Below are 21,000 nucleotides of genomic sequence, written 5' to 3' on the forward strand. Positions count from 1 at the left end.
ATCAAGCTACGTCCGACATTTCTTACGTCAGAATGTTTAAGTTATTTCTTTCACCCTATGTACTGCAATTAATACGAAAATTCAACATATTTGTATAATTTTCTTGAACTAAAATTTGAGAATGGGTAAACGAAATGGTTTATTTACATTTGATACAGAGAAAATAAAATCCTCAAGTAACTATGTTTTAATAATAAATGTATTAATAAGAGACATTTAAAAGTATATTTTTCCATATTAAATATTTTCGGTTTTTCCATATTAAATATTTTTAGTGTTACGTCTCCTAGTTTGGAAGATACTGATATAGAGCAACAGGTTATCGATGAATTACTATGAAACCAAGTAGTCCCATACATAAGCACACATAGATATTAGGTAATAATAAATATCTATTGTTACATCGTCACCAGTAATGTATAACGTCTCTTTATGCATTAACAAATTCCTTGCACAATTTCATATTTAGAAGTTTTCACAAAAAAATGGTATGATACCATGTCTTGGCATGCTACTGTACTCATGTATGTCACTAATTTTTCAATTACCGTACCGTTACATTTATTTTAATTTGACTGATGCTAGAAACCTTCTGCAGAAACTTCTGGCTAAATCGATGAAAATAAATATATTGGATCAAAAGTATAAATTATGAGAATACGTTGAGATATTTTCCGAGGAAAATTTTATGAAATTTTACTAACGTGCTGAACGAATTTACAAAAAAATTCAATCATAACACAATTACGGAAATATAGTTATATTTAGAAATACTGTGATTTCTCCTGCACGGTCTACTTATTTTCTATGGCTGTGTGCTGTCACATATAAAATATGCCTTCCTTTTCTTTTTTCATATCTCTTTTTAAAGGTATTCTCGTGGATCTGTTTAACTTCAGTTTAATTTTACAACGAAGATTGTATATTAAAAGATAAATAAATCAGTCTTAGCAGGAGTTGCTAGTCGTACTGAGTCAGATATGTATTTTAGTCAGCTTTCGTAAGACTTCTGACTGAGCAATTATTCATCGACATTGTCCACATTTCTCTCGCCGACGATACTATATTATTTTTAACCCGGCACTGATCTTTCTTTCACTCTGCAACACATTGTATTTGGGATGAAAATATTTTTGAGTAAAGTTTATTGATACCAAGTGAAGAATTTTGAGCGCGAAAAAGAAACTGTTAAATTAAAGTCACCTTGTATTATTTAAATAGAATCACATATTTATTCAGTAACATAATATCTAGTGTCATATTAATTTATGCATGAAATATTGTACAATGTACGAGCTGGTCGTCGAGAAACGTAAACAAATGAATGTGTTACCTTAACAATGCTTATTATTGCGAACCACATTCATTGGATACAGCATATATTATGAATCAAATATGACAATTGTTTTCCTCATAGTGAAAATATAACAAATTAAATTACTTTAGTATTATATTAATAAATTGTTTTATTATGTAATTTGGGAATATATATTGAAAAAAGCATTCTATTGAAGATTTTTTTACTTCAATATTTTCTTAATTAGTTACCAATAAACTTCCTTTCTATAATTGTTTCAAGATTCACCCTTTGTCAAAGTTAAGAAAATTTTTTCTCCAAATAGAAATCGAAACTGTTAGATTCGCTCGTAAACCAGCTTCTGTTCGCATTTTTAAATTAAAATCCAGACAAGCGAAATCGCGAGTAAACGATAATTCACGAATAAATTAAAAAGTTCGAAAATGAAACTTACTTAACACGTATATAAAATTTACCTATGTGTGAAACTCAAGAACGAATTATTAAGGAAAAAATTTACCGTAGAATATTGCAGAATATACGTGTTTTTCATTTTAGAATGGAAGAAGAATTTATTTGAAATGTTTACCAAGACGAAAGTCTGACTGGAATAATAACAAATCGTCTTTCTCCAAATTTATACAAGAAATTATCCTTATCGGTTATTTAATGGAATTCGGCAATTATCGGCTCTCTGAGAAATGTATAACCGCGCACTTTGAGTCGTCGGAACAGTGCAAACAATCGCAATCTGGGTCACTTGATTCCATATTCTACGAGGAACTTGTAAAACGTTACCGTATTCTTGAACGATGTAAATTTCACGGCGAAACTTCTTGTATCCTTCTTATTGCACGATAGGTTTATGCAAACTAAGATAAACTGGCGCAATAAGAATTCGAACAGACGTAGAACAAAATGGTAATAATAATTAAAGTACTTAAGTCTCAATCCGTTGGAAATATATTCCAAATTCGTCGGTAACGATCGCGTTTCGAATTTGTTCAACTAAATTTCCAATTCTCCGTCAGGTATATGTGCTGATTATTATCGAAACTGGCCTAATCGTGTACTTCCCGTTTCGAGTTATCTAAACGGTTTGAATTACAAAATATTTCCCCAACGTGATGTGAAATTGATCAAAAATTAAGTGTCTTGCTGATGGAAAATTTATCGAAGATCATTAAATTTTATTCTGAATAACTATTATGAAAACGTGTATTTTAAACGTTCGAATATTTACGATAACAAAAGATAATTAACTTTATCGGCGAAACAAATTTATTTTTAGAATTGTATTATTCATTTTCTGTATTGCATGTTTAAGTAACTTTGAAAACATTCATAATATTCGTGGAATGTAAGATAATTTATTAAATCTTTATACTTTTTCTTTGTCTGTCGTTTTTAAGTAATAAATAACGAAGACAATTGTACGTGAGTTTACTGTTTAGAAATGCTTGTATTTCCTGAAACTATAATAAATCCACCACTTATGCGATTAACTCGCTCGTGAGATTTGTAAAAATGTATTGCTTAGAGAAATAAAGATCAGACATGAGTTAAGAGTAATGTAACAGTATCCGTAGTAACCTTTGTAGAATACTATATACAAAAATGCACAAATCCATTTAAAACAGTATGAATATACAGGGTGTTCGGCCACTCCTGGAAAAAATTTTAATGGGAGATTCTAAAGACCAAAATAAGACGAAAATCAAGAATGCCAATTTGTTGATTGAGGCTTCGTTAAAAAGTTATTAACGTTTAAAGTTCCGCCTGTAGAACGGTAATCTCCGTGCAGCTGCGTGCGCACCATAGTGGTTCTCACTCAGCGTGAGAAACTCTACTTAGTGACGTATAGACAGCCTTACAGTTTTCTGAGTGAGAGCCACTATCACACGTACGCAGCTGTTCGCAGATTGACGTTCTACAAGCAGAACTTTAAACGTTAATAGCTTTTTAACGAAGCCTCAATCAACAAATTACTATTCTTGATTTTCGTGTTATTTTGGCCTCTAGAATCTCACATTAAAATTTTTCCCAGGGGTGGCCGAACACTGTATTATAAAAAGCATCACAACTTTTATTAGAAACACTTTCTGATATATGAATCGATTAAAATAATATGAATAAGATGAAAATTGTTTCTTCGAAAGTCATCAAGGTTATCAATACCTCTCCACACGAAATCGTGTCTCTTTTTGCACGGGATTAGAGGTTGTTCGAAGACAAATTCAACAACCTACGACACACATCCTTTATTCTTAAAACGGTTAATATCATGTTTTACAATAATTACTTAAATTGACGACTTTTATCGACTTGTTTTGCTTTTGCACTGATCAGAGCACACAGGTGGGTTATTACTATTCCGGAACACGTCTGCAACAGCAAAAGAGATAATTGGATATTCTATTTATGCCGGGTCAACTTTTTGTTTAATGTATTAGAAAGCGTCGATTCAAACATTCGTCTCATGGAATAAATAAAAAAGATTCACACTGGCGAAGAAATGCTTTGTTCACAACAACAGAGTCTAAAACAACACGTCGCACAGTGGGGCAAATGCCTCTTTTATCGGTCGTCGACATATAATTCAACTATTCTTTGTTGTTCACGAATTATATTTTTCAAGCATACGAAGTATAAAATTGATTTTATAATAATTGAAGAATTTATATACTGTTCATAAATAATTTACTAACATTATTTTCATAATCAATATATGAATTATTTCCGTATAATTAACGTTTCTATTAATTCGTAACAATTTCATTATTACGAATCTATTATAAATTACAGGACACATTTATTAGAATGTAAATGATAAAATAAAATCTATAAAATTATAATTGATGTTGCATTTCAAAGAGATATAACTCACTTATTAATTGTCCATATATTACATTGTAAATGATACAAATTGACTCTAATGAAACTTTGTACAATTATCTATTTTTCATATTTGGTTGATGTTATTTTTGTACTTAAAAATACTCCGTTTTATCAGAGTCCCCCCTTTTATTTATAATGAATAATTTCTAAGAAATTGAAATACATGTTGTACTGTATCTAAAAGGCTATACAGGGTGTATCCGGACGAGTAGTACAACCGGACAGGGGTGATCCTACGTTTAAAAATAAATCGAAAAAAAGAAACAATTTTCTCGTGCAAAACTTTGTTTTTGAGATAATTTAATTTGAAAATTTGTCGAATACGATTTACCTGGCGTGTCTGCCCATTAATCACTATTTCTACTTGTGCTCAAGTACACTATGAATTTTCAAAGTCGATTTTCTCGAAAACAAGGTTTCGAACAAAGAAAATGTTATTTTCTTATTTCTACTCACTTTGCAAGGGTATTTTTCATGAAAATTTAAAGTCATCGATATTTTCTTAAATTTCCTTATAGGGCATTAAAAAAAAAAACAAATCTCACGACCTCATTAATCATACTGTTTCCCCAGAGACTACATTTCTAGTAACTATATTTAACTCAGTGCTTTTAATTACGTATAAATAAAACATATTAATCGAGTATTTTGAATGTAATGTCCTGCACAATGTGAACGATGATCGATGGTCCATACTCCATTTGTATATACAGACATAAAATAGACAATCACCGACGCGTGGTAGCAAACGTGTTAATTATCTAAAATATATTTGCATAGTATGATAGAAAAGTTTCAACAGCTTCTGTTCAATATTAGTAGTTCTCTAAATCGATCTATGCCAATCTATTGGAGTTTCTTCACTCTGCCAACTTCGTCAAACATCTTTGCTCAACATATTTTATGACAGACGAAACTGTGAAGAGCAACAGAACACGCGTAAACTAAACGCTCAGGCAATTATCACCGCTTATTGACCGTTTTTGGACGGTTCCGCTCCACTGTGCGCCGCGCCCTGCGAACGTTCAACGGAACAAAGTAGACAAAAAGAAAAAAATTCCACGACCCGTTAAGGGTTGAAACCGTAACGCGATAGCGAACTCGCGGTGAATTTAATCCGGGCTGCAAGAAACACGGACGAATTTATCGTTGTCTCGAGGATATGGCATAATAAAGGGAACGTATTACTCAACCGTTGTACGAATTAATCGGAAAAACCGGGCGGCCCCGTTTATCTGGAACGCCTCGCGAATACGTGTGCCCGCGATAACGTTATTACGATGTACTCGTGAAATTTCCCTCGCGTCGCCCGGGACATATTGCGTTTCCCAGACGCGCGTATGATGCATTGCCCTCCGGGTGTCAAATGGAAGGAACAGACGGTACGGGTCCAAGGAGAACGTTTCTCCCTGGCTCTAGGAGAACTCACCCACGCAGGACTTCCCGTCGGATGACAGCACTTTCTCATCACCGTCGCAGGCGCAGAAGAAGCTGCCGTCCGTGTTTTCGCAGACCTCCATGCATCCCCCGTTGTCGACCGTGCACTCGTCGATGTCTGCACAGAAAATCAAGTTCTCCTTAGAGCGATTATGCAAACACAGTAGGCGACCTACACGCTGGCGGACAGCAATTTTAGTCGATACAATTTCGTTCATACGCACGGAATGCCATAGAAGGTTTTGTGAAAGTTTATGAGACTTGGGGCGATAGAGACATGTTTAACATATTGACTGTTACATATAGTTAAGGATAAAAGTAAGTGGACAGATGATGCAGACTCCCACAAGATTCGTGGAGTTATTTAGTAAATAGATAAGTCCAATAGCTATTTACAAACACTTGAAATTTATTAATAAATATATATACACGTGTTAACGATTATGCATATATAAATAGTTCGTTTTGTGAAAGTTTATGAGACTTGGGGCGATAGAGACATGTTTAACATATTGACTGTTACATATAGTTAAGGATAAAAGTAAATGGACAGATGATGCAGACTCCCACAAGATTCGTGGAGTTATTTAGTAAATAGATAAGTCCAATAGCTATTTACAAACACTTGAAATTTATTAACAAATATATATACACGTGTTAACGATTATGCATATATAAATAGTTCGTTTTGTGAAAGTTTATGAGACTTGAGACGATAGAGACATGTTTAACATATTGACTGCTACATATAGTTAAGGATAAAAGTAAGTGGACAGATGATGCAGACTCCCACAAGATTCGTGGAGTTATTTAGTAAATAGATAAGTCCAATAGCTATTTACAAACACTTGAAATTTATTAATAAATATATATACACGTGTTAACGATTATACATATATAAATGGTTCGTAGATTTCTGACATCTAATCTGTACTAATTATGTTCTATTACACTCTCGTATAGTATGTATCTGAGTTCTGTTCGTAAGTTTTCGATGTTCTGATCGTCACTTGTAACTTGCTCTTGTGTAACTTTTCAATGTTCTGTTTTAGCTAAGTGTTCAATGTTCTAATTGTCACTTGTAACTTGCTCTTGTGTAACTTGTAACTGTTCTTGGTTGATTTATTTATAACTTTACGCCTTTTAACACATTCACCAGCAATCAAAATTTAATTCCTTCGCATCTTCTTAGTAAGTTCGATGACTGGGTCCTTATATATTTCTTCTTATTTTTAAATTTTGATCACCAAAGAGCTTGTAAAAATTAATTCTCAATGCTTAGTGTACGAGTGTAATGTACTTTTATAAAAGTGTGTTACTATAGTTTATACTGAATAATAATGTTTACTAAATGATATTCTTTAAACAAACATATTACAAGTATTCTTCAAAGTCTGTAGATCAACAATATGAAATAAATAAATAAAATATTCATATTGTTTATACAGGGTGTAACGACACCCCTGGGAAAAATTTTAATGTGAGATTCTGGAGGCCAAAATAAGACGAAAATCAAGAATACTAATTTGTTGATGGAGGCTTCGTTAAAAAGTTATTAACGTTTAAAGTTCCATCCGTACTGAATTTTTTTCTAGAAAGAGGGTACGATTTCGGGGGTAGGTCTATTTGCCAAATATTATTGCAATTGACCCCCGCAATCGAAAATAATTTTTCCAGAACGATTTGAAATTTTTTAACTTTGTCAAAAAATTTCAGATTCTCGAATTTTTTTCTCGAAAATGGTTAGGATTTCAGGGGTATGTCTAATGACCAAAAATGATTGCGATTGACCCCCGTAATGGAAAATAATTTTTCCAGAACGATTTGAAATTTTTTAATTTTGTCAAAAAATTTCAGATTCTCGAATTTTTGTTCTCAAACGTGGGTAGGATTTCGGGGGTAAGTCTATCCACCAAAAATGATTATAATTGACCCCTCTAGCTAAAAATAATTTTTTTAGAACGATTTGTAATTTTTTTTTTTCGCTGAAAAATTTAGGCACCTACCCCCTGTCGATTTTCCTTAAAAATTTGTTTTTGATTTTTAATAATTTTGTTTGACTCCCTACAGAAAAGTTGTGTAACACTTTTTTGTAGGTACCCATGAGATCCACTTCAGAAAAAAGTTTCATTGAAATATATTGACTATTGTAGCAGTTATGGCAGTTTGAAAATTGGACCAGTTTTATATAGTTTTTCTCATTTTTCGGGGTCAAGGACCAACTTTTCGAATATTTTTGCGATTTGTTCATATTCTCCACCAAAATACGCGTAGTTTGCTTTTTTAAACATTAAAATCCTTCAACCCGTTCAGAAGTTATGACGTTTTAAAAATTCCCATGACATTTCCAGGGTACATGTCTAGCACTACATTATATCTTCGTTTGGGAATTTTTTTCTCAAAAGTGCGTAAGATTTTAGGGGTATGCGTATTCACCAAAAATGATTGTAATCGACCCCTACAACTAAAAATAATTTTTTTAGAACGATTTGAAATTTTTCAATTTCGCCGAAAAAGTCCTCCTTCCTGAATTTTTTCCTCGAAAGTGCGTAAGATTTCAGGGGTATGTCTATTCATCAAAAATGATTTTAATCGACCCTTGCAACCGAAAACAATTTTTTTAGAATGATTTGAAACACATTAAATTTCAGGGGAATCATTCATTCATGATCAGACATTATGTTTTCGGTAATGAATTTTTTTCTCGAAAGTGGGTAAGATTTCGGGGATATGTCTGTTCACCAAAAATGCTTATAATTGAGCCCCGCAACCAAAAATAATTTTTTCAGAATGGTTTGAAATTTTTCAATTTAATTTTTTAATAACTTTTTAATGAAGCCTCCATCAAGAAATTGATATTCTTGATTTTCATCTTATTTTAGTCTCTAGAATCTCCGATTAAAAATTTTCCCGGGGATGGCCGAACACCCTGTATAAACAATATGAATATTTTTTTTATTTATTTGATATTATTGATCTACAGACTTTGGAGAATACATGTAATATGTTTGTTGAAAAAATATCATTTAATAAACATTATTATTCAGCATTTTAGTCGTTATTAGTCACTGTACGAATACTTTTTACACCCACTCTAAGTGTGACATGATTTATCACCAATGCTTATTGTTACTATACGAATGTAATGTACTTTTATAAAAGTGGGTCACTATAGTCTATATACGATATAAAAGTGTGAGTAGCGATTTATCGTGGATAATCCCGTAACGTTTGCCAATACTCGAAAAAGTGTCCTTTGAATCAAACAAATTTGTCCCGTCACATTTTTCCGTATTAGCAGAAATAACACAGATATTTTAACGTACATGATAAATTAAACAGCCTGAAAATAATAAAGTTCTCAATATCCAATAATTATATGCAAAACTGAGTCTGTTTATAGATGCGATCGTGAAAGCAATGCAAACAAAAGTTTCTGCTTTAATTATTTTAATGTTCCCAATGTTAGGCAGAGTACGAAATAAAGTTCTCCTTTCACGCATTAAAAACACAAGAGCTCTAAACCGTCACGGGTACGCGAACTGAATCACGAATTCTGTTCTCTAACGATTTATAAATTTATCACAACCGACCGCCTCGTGCTCGGTTTGCTAACGTTTCACAATGAAGCTGCATGCGTACGCGCCAGAGCAAACGAGAGACGATACTATTACGTTTTACCTCTGTGTCGAGCGAGAAAATGTTAATTTTCACTTATGCATAAACAACAATTATGCGCCAACTTCGATGTACATACTCGCCAACTCGATTTCGTTTCCCTGCAAATGCCTCTCCGTCTGATTCATAGAAATTTAATTTCATTATTTACATTTTTTAAGTCTGATTTAATAATAGTGTCAGTATGTATCAATTAAAGCATTGAAACAATGATATGACCTACGAACAATCAGCACAAAAAACTACTTTACAATATTTTATACTAGGGTGAGTACAGTTGAAAATTTGTGTTTACTGAAATTTACCTTCCAATCTATATTTCGTTATTAGTACTTTTATATTTTATGTAGTACTATTATACCAATGCTCATATTGTATCATTTTTGTTCAGAACATAATTTGGACAATAGTAGCTCTGGATTTTCACACCTTAGTGTAGAGCAGCAACTACGTTTCATTTGATGAAATCAAAAATTAAAAAATATTTCTCTTAAATGATAACCGTTTGAAATTAGGAAAATTTCTGAATGCATTATTATTATTATTTTTCTCTAGATCTACAAAGCAAAACTCCGTACACTTTTTACCTTATATACATTTATAATATATCATTCGCATTGCTTGTTAAGTTTTATTTAATACTATTAAAGTAATCTAGAAAGTTGGTCGAAAGCAACGATTGCTGCTCCAATATCCATAAAGTAATATTAACATGATGCAGCTCTGCCCATTCGCCCGTATATTGCCGTGAGTGTATTTACATGAATTAATTTAAATGTTTGACAGAACCTATCAGTATGAAAAGACATTTTCAACGGTGAATATATGTAAATATATACGTGCAATTTCGTTGCAAGTCAACCTTATTCGATGAGCATTTATAATTGATTGTTATAACAACGAACAATGAACTAGCTCCAAACTGTAATAAATGGAAATTGTGAAAATACAAAATGAAATTTTAATTATCCTCAATTTTAATTTATTACAAATATAGTGAATAATAAAAAACCTTGTTTTATTCGCTTGCGTGTATTTTCTTTTCTATTGATACTAATTCAATTTTAACAGTTATTTTTTTATTCGACTAGAAAATGTTCTGAAAGAACATACAGATATTATAAGGTAAAATATAAAAGTTTAGAGCATTTTCTTTCAGTTAGAATTATTGAAAAAATGAAAAATAGAATAAACGTGAAAGAAAAAAATAGATTTTTGACTAAAAATAACAGGAAAATTGAATAAACAAAGAATTTTATTATTGTATACGTATTCACAGAGATTAGTTTTAGGAATAGAATATTTTCCAATATCACTTGACTAATGTTCGTTCCAATATTACCAAAAACAAGGCGAAAATAACATAGCTAAGTGACAGCCTAATACTATAAAAATGCCAGTTTTCGTACTACTTGTGATACCGATTTTATCTCTGACCCCATTAACGTGATCAAATTACTGTCATTTTCATTTATTCTGACTTAAAAATATAAAAGAATACATAAAAATTTCAGTGAATACATTTCACGTTATTACTGTTTTCTTGGAATAGAAATGAGAACAGTTAAAAATTTCCAGTCATTTCATAAATACATATTTTGAACAGTTTTGTTCAATCACTGGTCCAAATCCGCACCATAAAATATAGAATAAAAATGACTAAAAAAGAACAGAAGCAAATTATAGTCGACTGGTGTCTGAACCGTTAAAATTCCACGGGTCATCAAGGTATCTATATGTGAAAAAGTTGATGTACGTATTACGTTTCGAGTTATAGAGGTCAATTTTTATAGATTCGAGTTGTAAACGCTAAGCGGCTAACTGCGCAGCTACGAGTTCACTTCTGTTTATTTGTTGAATTATCGAGGATTTACAAAGAGAAATGAATAACAGGCTTTCGAGTTGTACCGGACCGGTTGTAAAAGATAAAATAGTGGAACGATTTTTGCAATTCTCCCCTAGCAACTCACGCGACAACAAACGCACGATATTTTCCTCGTTTCAGATTACATCGCTTTATTTCGCCAACGTACACGAAAGACGTAACAACGCGTCGGACAGAGTTACCGTCCGTTATATTTCCCGCGAAATTGGAAAAGGGATTTCCAGCGATATCGGGGACATTGCCGTGCTTCCGTTATTTGCCCTCAAGGTGGTAGTCAAGCCTCAAAATTTTAAATATCACCCTTCCTTTGACCTCGCATTTTCAAAAAACGAGTCACCGCAGTTATTTGAAATTCACACGATTTATTCCTCGTTTTTCGACCAACTTTCTATCAAATTTTCATTAAAAACAATCAGTATAATAGTCTTAAGCACAACTTTTCATGGTTTAATCAAATATACACAGGGTGTTGGGCCACCCCTGAGGCCAAAATAGGACGAAAATCAAGAATATCAATCTCTTGATTGAGGCTTCGTTAAATAGTTATTAAAAATTAAACTAATAAATTTCAAATCATTCTGAAAAAATTATTTTTGGTTGCGAGGCTGAATTACAATCATTTTTGGTGAATAGATATACCCCCGAAATCCTACACAGATTCGAAAAAAAAATTCGTTACCGAAAATATGTCTGATCATGAATGAATGATTCCCCTGAAATTTCACGTGTTTCAAATCGTTCTAAAAAAAATTATTTTTAGTTGCAGGGGTTTACTACAACCATTTTTGGTGAATAGACATACCCTCAAAATCCTGCGCACTTTCGAGAAAAAAATTCCCAAACGAAGATATAATGAATGACTAGAATGTACCCTGGAAATTTCATGGGAATCTTTAAAACGTCATAACTTCTGAACGGATTGAAGGATTTTAATGTTTAAAAAGGCAAATAACGCGTATTTTGGCGAAGAATATGTAGAAATTCTAAAAATATTTGAAAAGTTATTCCTTGACCTCGTAAAGTTAGAAAAACTACATAAAAATGGTCCAACTTTCAAACAGCCATACCTCCTGCAATAGTGAATATATTTCAATGAAACTTTTTTCTGAACTAGAGCTTATGGGTACCCACAAAAAAGTATTAGACTACTTGTCTCTAGAGCGTCAAACAAAATAACTAAAAATCAAAAATGAATTTTTAAGAAAAATCGACAGGGGGTAAATTTTTCAACGAAAAAAAAAATTTCAAATCATTCTGGAAAAATTATTTTTAGTTTCAGTGGTTAATTTCAATTGTTTTTGATGAATAACATACCCCCGAAATCCTACACACCTACGAGAAAAAAATTCTTTACCAAAAATGTAATCTGAGGCCTGAAATGTCTATCTGAATTTTCACGCGAATCTTTAAAATATCATAACTCCTGAACGGATTGGAGGATTTTAATGTTTAAAAAGGCAAATAACGCGTATTTTGGCGAAGAATATGTAGAAATTCCAAGAATATTTGAAAAGTTGTTCCTTGACTCCGTAAAGTGAGAAAACCCCCTTAAAACTGGTCCAATTTTCAAACGGCCATAACTCCTACAATAGTAACGGTATCTCATTGAAATTTTTTTCTGAACTAGGGCTTTTGGATACCTACAAAAAAGGATTAGATAACTTTTCTGTAGAACGCCAACCAAAGAAATGAAACATGAAAAATGAATTTTTAAGAAAAATCGACAGGGGGTAGGTGCTGAATTTTTTCGGCGAAAAAGAATAATCTCAAATCGTTCTGCAAAAATTATTTTCGGTTGCGAGGGTCAATTGCAATAATTTTTGGTGAATAGACATACCCCCGAAATCCTACCCACTTTCGAGAAAAAAATTCTTTACCGAAAATATACTGTGTAATCGGAAATATTTCTATAACTTTTTAACGAAGCCTCAATCAACAAATTAGTATCATTGATTTTCGTCTTATTTTGGCCTCTAGAATCTCCCATTATAATTTTTCCCAGGGATGGCCGAACACCCTTTCATTAACATGGACAAACACAAACGTTTTTGACCTAAATCCAGTTTCCTTCGAGCGTAAATTGATAAATCTACGAATTGATTGTACGAAAGCAGAAGCATAAATATAAAAAGTATAATATATGTTTCATGATGGTTTGAACTTATAAATTCACGATTAATAAATCTAAAATTTATATATAATTAAATAATACATTTCCATTTATGTTTTATATATTACATTTTATATCGTACTTACATTTCATACGATTAATTCGTTCTCGTTAATGAATAAAATATATGTTTGATTAAATCATGAGAAGTAATATTTTAGAATATTAATAATCACGAAATCTGGATCCGATTACGTAAATGTGCGATTTTAAACAGTGATGAACATAATTCCGAACTCATGGAAAATCCGAAGAAGTATTTGTCGGCGGATTTATAATTTAAAAAGTTATATCGGAAGGAAAGTATGAGAAAAGAATGTTTCCTTTTTATTGGAAAATCACGAAGTTGTTCCTTTTCTTTCGACTTTCATATCTTTTTTACTTTTTACAATTTCTTTTCGAATCCTGACACGCTTTAGATGGTCTTTTTAGGTGTGAGTGGACATATTTTGAAGAAAATCGTTGGACCCGTGTTCGATATTTCACGTTCCCCATTTCTGAAAACGTAGTTTTCCGGGAAAATCGCGTTCGCGTTTATGGTTACATATTTTCTGAGTTTATCGAGTCCAGGTACCCGACGTTCCATGTAAACGGCATTACAAGAACCGTAAGTTGATGATAAAAATATATCGATTCGAAGGGTGTACGGAAAAATACGAAACAACCTGTATAAAAAAATGAATTTATTAACACTAGGTTTACGGCCACTCGTTGCGCATATTTTTATTGTAATTCGCTGTGTTGACAGTCATTATTATATTAATAAATAATATTTATGAGTACTGTAACATTAGGTTTGGAATCTTAAGGGAGTATTGCTGTCTAGGCTGTCATTTATTCGGCCTTTTTTTGTGATTTTAATATTTACGCGAAAAATAATATTTACGCGTATGCAATTTTAAATATGAAATCTGACATCCGTCAAACTGACGGCTTCCGTAAATCTAGTGTTAAACAAGAAGTTATAATTCCCATGATTTTTAATATTTTTCCATGAAAAAAATATTGTACGTGCTTATAAGATGAATAAATATATCTACAAAGTTTCAGTACAAAACAGCCTACCTATCATTAGAAAAAAAAATCACAAAAAGGGCCGTGAAATTGACAGTCTAGACAGCAATACCTCCTTAATGCGTCAAATTGACGCGTTCTAAACGCGTAAAGCTAGTGCTAAATCATCATAATAATATACGAATTCGAGTGGGAGTATTTCCACCAATTTTTGAATATTTGTCAACAGATATGGGAGTGACATGATTTTTTTAATGATAATTATATCTAAAGGTATCTACAACGTTATAAATCAGTACTGTACTGTTTAGACCGACTATAATACCACGTGAATCGATTTTCGATGCACATTTTGTCGCACTGTGTACGTCAGTGGTACCGATCGACGCCCGCGAAGTTCAAGTTCCACGCGAGAAATGACACGCAACGTCTGATATCTTGGCTAATCGACGGATAAAAACGTCGAGGCCTCTTTCATTCGCGGTATAACGACTTCTCGTGAACGGTCCCGCATTCTTCAGCGGAGAGCCGCCCCGGCTGGACGGTCAATTGTCCACGCGATGGCGTTAAATTGACCGAAATAGATGTACAAGGGTCGGCCAGATTGCGATTGCCTCGAGCACTTTCAATGACCGCCAAGAGTACTCGACTTCCGTCGCTTTCACGACACGCAGATACGTATGCACGGTTGGATACGACGCGACGCAGAGTATTCGCGCGATAATGATGCTCAGACAGAATGGAGGACCGAAGGTAACGTTCCTTTTCGCGCGTACCTTCGACTCCCTACCGATCTATGTGAAATCGATACAATACGGCTTTTGATCTCTGTCACTTGTGTTCCCTTTTGTTGGCTCCGCGTGTATTCTTGTCGAAAGAGACATTGAACGTGAAAAGAATTCCTATTCAAGGGCCATCGTTTTACTTTACAACGTGCAAGGAGGGCAACCATCGTGATCGAAACAAGTTTAGAATAATTTTCTTTTCCGGGAAAATACGTTTCTAGACTCTCTGAAATGGGTGAACCATCGTAATAGAAACAAATTTAGAATAATTTTATTTTCCGGAGAAATACGTTTCTAGGCACTCTGATCGCGTTTGTGATCAAAGTGAATCTGTTAAAGATGTAAAGTTAGATATTTTCGAAACTGTTCGGACTAATTTTTTATAGTTCCAGTGGAGATTAAATGTTTGTACGTAAGACTAACCAAAGTTCTTCAAAAACGTGTGAATCAAGTTTGAAAATAAGAAAGAAGAAATATACAAAGACTAGACGTTGAACGTAACAAAAAGATGAGGATTGAAAATGTGATACAAAAGAATACACTGATGTTATGAAGCGTAATGTTATTAACAAATCAGCTTTCACTATTTTAAAGTTGAGCTGCCATAGAAAAATCATGCAATTTGTAAGGAAAGAACTACATATATATACTTTGATTCGAACAGACGAACATTTCTCTCTATTTCACTCACTCTAAGCGTTTCTCACATTTGCCTTTTTTGCAAAAAGGTAACACTCGACAACTCGATAGTACTTCCCTCGATCATGTTCGTTTCGCAGCTCCGAGCCAGCGAACGTTAACGAAAGATCGCTGTACATTAAAATTCCGATTATCTGGCATACTCGGGATTGGGGCAATGCTGGAAAATCAAATATGTCGGATAATTGGACTATACCTACATATGAAGTGATCAAAACGAGGAATTGAACCATTTTTATGGGGGTTTCCTCATTTTAAAGGATCAAGGAACAACTTTTCGAACATTCTTAGAATTTTTAAATATCCTCCATCCAAATACGGGTTGTTTGCATTTTGAAACATTAAAATCCTCCAATCCGTTCAGGAGTTATGATTTTTTAAACATATGCATAAAATGGGAAAACAATTCTGACCAGATATTATATTTTAGGTAAAGGCTTTTTGGCTTGAAAGTGAGTAGAATTTCTGGAATATATGTATTCAGCAAAAATGATTATAATTGCCCCTCTCAAACAAAAATTATTTTTTCAGAATGATTTCAAACTTTTTAATTCCGCCAAAAAATTTCTGTACCTACCCTGTCGATTTTTCTAAAAAATTCGTTTTTCATTTTTAATAAATTTAATAACGTTCTACGTTATTTTATTAAAAATAAAATATATAAAATTCCTACGCTTTATTCGTCAACTGTTTAATATCGACGTCACTGCTGGATGCATGCGGCTGTGATTTTCTTGTTTGTGTAAAATATAATGCGTAACATATACCGAAGAAGTAGTTTGATACAACTAGCATTATTGCACGTGATCGAAAGGACATATAAAGCTCAATTTTGCTGTTTTAAATATTAGATTGTGTAGTAAGTACGTTTGTATCGATAACGGTACTTTAATACTTTATTATAAACTTTGAATTGTATAAATTACAACCAACCATACGGAAAGACCGCCATCACTCGTATTTAAAAAAGAAGTTGTTTTCCATCACGATGATGTATTAATAATAAATTATTGCAGCTTCGTTAAGATGTTTTACCCTAATCATTGTATTCAATAAACCTTGCTTCGTCTGATTTTTCTGTTGAGATGTTAAATAATTCAACTTGCACACATAATTCAATATATATTTGGTTATCACACATAATACAGATATATTATGTATATATAAGCATAAAAATACAAACTCAAATAAGCATTTGGCTAAGCATGACTACATGGCGCCGGAAAAACCATGCGACCACCACTGACATGGCGCTGTAGTAGGACGAGCAGACCCCCTTTCATTTTATTTATTACGTTTAAAAATTCTCTCGATATAAGATCATTGAAAAACACCGAAGAAATAAATATACTCGTATCTGGATGTTTTAATAAATAAAACGATTATTTTATTGAAAAGAAATGTCTAAATTTCCCAAAAGATGGCTGAAGATTATAGGACAAAATGGCATGTGTGTCATTGACCAAGTAAGTTCTATATAAAATTAGTAGTACTTAATATTCATATTTTCGAATTCTAATATTTCAAAAAAGAAACTTCTATTTCTGATATTGAATAAAATAGACCTTTATACCTTTTCATTACAAAATAAAAACTATATTTTTAATATGCGTCCCTTGAAACTACCAAACCATCTAATTTACTCGCTCATTTTTTCTAGCGTGCATGATGATATTAAAATGAAAATTTGTTTATGCACAAAAGATGTTTCTCAAGATATACGTCCCAGCAGAAATTCTGTCTAAGCTGTACATAGGTAAAACAAGGAATAAAAGCTGCATAGGTATCTAATATCTTCGCGTTATACGTTATTCATTGTGAAAGTTCGAAGGAAATCTGAGGACTCTCGGGTAGGCTAGACAGCTTTTTATATTGTTCCTTGTGCCTTGTGTGCACATATGGCAGACATCGATCCGACTATCATATAGCAGGTGTCTGGAGAAAATGCATTATAAAGCAGAAGCTACGATTACAGTGTCTTGTCCCACGAAGTTATTTTAAAATATTTTTCACTTGCTCGCACAAAGCGCGTGAGAGCGTCGTGACACATTTTTAAATTTGCATTTAGTTTCCCTTTATACATATGTATGTATATTTCCATCTCGTAACATATTAATATTTCTCTTTGACAAAGTACAAACTTTTCAATCGATAAGCATTATTTCGAGTACCAATTATGCAAAATACGGGAAACTATGCTAATAAGCTCTCCGTACAACGAGAAACTTATAATCCTCTGGTACCAGATACATATTTTCGAATTTGGCAACAAATAATTTTTAATCATTTAATTATGTATTAATTATGAAAGTTAAAATGAAGGATATTTGTGTGTAAAAAATTGTCCACGTATATGTATCTGAAATCGACGTTTCAGTACTTTGAATTTCATTACATTTTATACTTTCTATACAGAGTGTTCGACCACCCTTGAAAAAAATTTTAATGGAGGATTCTAGAGGCCAAAATAAGTCGAAAATCAAGAATAGCAATTTGTTGATTGAGGCTTCGTTAAAAAGTTATTAACGTTTAAAGTTAAAGTATCGCGAACGCACAGCTGTTCTACAGGTGGAACTTTAAACGTTAATAATTTTTTAACGAAGGCTCCATCAAAAAATTGGTATTCTTGATTTTCGTCTTATTTTGGTCTCTAGAATCTCACATTAAAATTTTTCCCAGGGGTGACCGAACTCCCTGTATATTAGAATTAGTTTACTAACTTCACGCTTTCTTAAATAATATTTTCAGTAAATGTAAGCAATCTTAAAGGATGCTTAACTAACTTTCTAAAGTAATATTGTAATATTTATTTTTCATCGACGGTGTTTTTTATTATTATCATTGTTGGTAGCTGTATTAATTTTCAGTACAGTACGAAAACTGTCAATAATTGATAATTCTATGTTATTACACGACGGTACATTATTGCATGGTCATTGAAATACCAAATAATAATGTTAATACACGTGAAATAATAGCAATATTATTTACACATTATATGGATTGATACTGACTCGAAAATCGTAATCAAATATAGAACAAATGTTATTAAACAAACTTCGCTAATAACTATGGAGTTCATACGATCCTAGTCTATATAATAAAATAAAAATACACTTTTCAACACAAACTATTTGAAACTTAATGCTGTTATCTTTCTATACAAGATCGACTAAACGTAATCAGCTTAGATTATTCTGCTGTTAATAGGCCGAACAAAAATTTAATTTGTCTAATAATAACATGGTTCAAAGATATTTTTAAGACGACAACACTTTTACACAATTTCTTTTTTCCAGGAATTTCAAAATCGTCTGTGTTTTTTAAACGAGATTACATATTCTTGTCTAAGATACGTTTTAATAAAGTTAAAGAAATAAACGAAACTTGAGTCTAAGTAACTTTATATTTAAAACTCTTTTTCTGACTCTGAACTGTGAATAGAGAAGAATGTGTTTTACGTTTCTCTTTACTTATTTCTGTTTGGATATCGATCCCTGTAATTCACGCTTCGATTTATTAAACATCGCGTGCAACATGAATGCATAAACTCCATATTGAGGACTCTTGATTTAATTACAGTACATCAATTATGTTAACCAATATTTGAGGTTTCCTGCCTAAACTGATTACAAAATTCATTGTTGTACCAGTGATTATGATGGAGTATATGCATAATATATTACGCTTCGCGATGTCAAATATAATGTTCCCAAAATAGGTTACTGGTGTACGTTGATACGTTCGATCGGTTTAATATTACAATTCATCTGATTCGGTGATTGGAAAACCGAACGACCGACATTAATTTCAACATTGTCGAACTGTGAGCAAACAGTATATCGCTTCATTATGGAAAGAAATTTCACGTATAAAATTCAAAATTTCTCTGGAAAAAATTAAATGATAAATAGATAAATGAAAATTAAAACCAAAAATCTTCTTCGATGATAACAACTATATTTTTAGAATGTTTCGCGCAATTTGGTTCAATTATAGCTCTTAAACGACGAAAAATAGAAAAAATTTTCTGTTAGTAAATTGCAATATTTACGAGCGTTGAAATATTAAATAAAAAAACAGCAAAAGTCGATGAATTGAGCATGAGTAAGGTTACGTTAAAATATCAAATAAACTTACAGAAATTGGATATTTTTTCACGGACTGTTAAAATGAAACCGTATATCAGCATATTAAATAGAAGAAAAATGTATGGACTAAAGTTTACGCAAATAAGCAATCAGATGTTCGAAAAGTCGCAATCTTTTCGAACGAAAGCAAGTTTAATAATTCAATTGATATATGTAGAGAAAAAATATTGTGTTTGTATCTTGAAGCATATGACGTTTCTAATACAATATCCTCTTCTAATTAACTCGAACTCTGCCTCTCTAACTACCGTACAATTATCCCCACCACTTTTCAAAATCGATAGCCCGGAACGAGCTTCCATGTTATCTAGTATCCATGATTGACGATCACTCAACTGCTAATAAATAACATTTAACTGTATCCCACTTGTCAATTCGCAAATTGTAGATCATCTACTTTCTGCGTTCCAAATCAACGTTATTAATTCCCCAGTCCAATGAAATCAAAAACTCAATAACTGATCAGATCAGATTCTGGAAAAATTATTTTTGGTTGCAGGGGTCGATTACAACCATTTTTCGTCAATTCACTTACCCCCGAAATCCTACCCACTTTCGAGAAAAAAATTCGGGTAGCTACTAAAATTTTTCGACAAAAAAAAAAATTCAAATCGTTCTGGAAAAATTATTTTCGATCGCAAGGGTCGATTACAATCAATTTTGGTCATTACACATATCGACGAAATCCTATGCATTTTCGAGAAAAAAATTCTTTATCGAAAATGTAACTTATGGCCCGAAAATTTCATGCGAATCTTTAAAATATCGTAACTTCTGAACGGATTGAAGGATTTTAATGTTACAAACAGCAAACAACGGGTATTTTTAACAGGCATTATAACAATATTGAGAAAGTTGTTTCTTGACCGCGTAAAGTTAGAAAAACCTCATAAAAATGGTCCAATTTCCAAACGGCCATAACTTCTACAATAGCGAACATATTTCAATGAAATTTAGTAGTAAACTAGAGCTCGTGAGTACCTACA

The 21,000-nt window shown here is 32.4% G+C and overlaps 1 protein-coding gene across 4 annotated transcripts in view; it reads right to left on the reverse strand.

Moving 5' to 3' along the window:
- Positions 1-21,000, reverse strand: part of LOC143342733 (uncharacterized) — a 164,410-nt gene that overhangs the window by 40,360 nt on the left and 103,050 nt on the right. For all 4 annotated transcript variants that reach the window (XR_013079855.1, XM_076766913.1, XM_076766914.1 and 1 more), the window contains one exon: positions 5,625-5,750. Coding sequence is in view for 3 of the 4 variants with exons in the window: in XM_076766913.1 (XP_076623028.1) it covers positions 5,625-5,750 (126 nt within the window). In the remaining variant the exon portion in view is untranslated. The remainder of the gene's footprint in view (positions 1-5,624; positions 5,751-21,000) is intronic.

The sequence above is a fragment of the Colletes latitarsis genome, chromosome 6 (genome assembly GCF_051014445.1).
Source record: "Colletes latitarsis isolate SP2378_abdomen chromosome 6, iyColLati1, whole genome shotgun sequence".
In the NCBI taxonomy this organism is placed as follows: domain Eukaryota; kingdom Metazoa; phylum Arthropoda; class Insecta; order Hymenoptera; family Colletidae; genus Colletes; species Colletes latitarsis.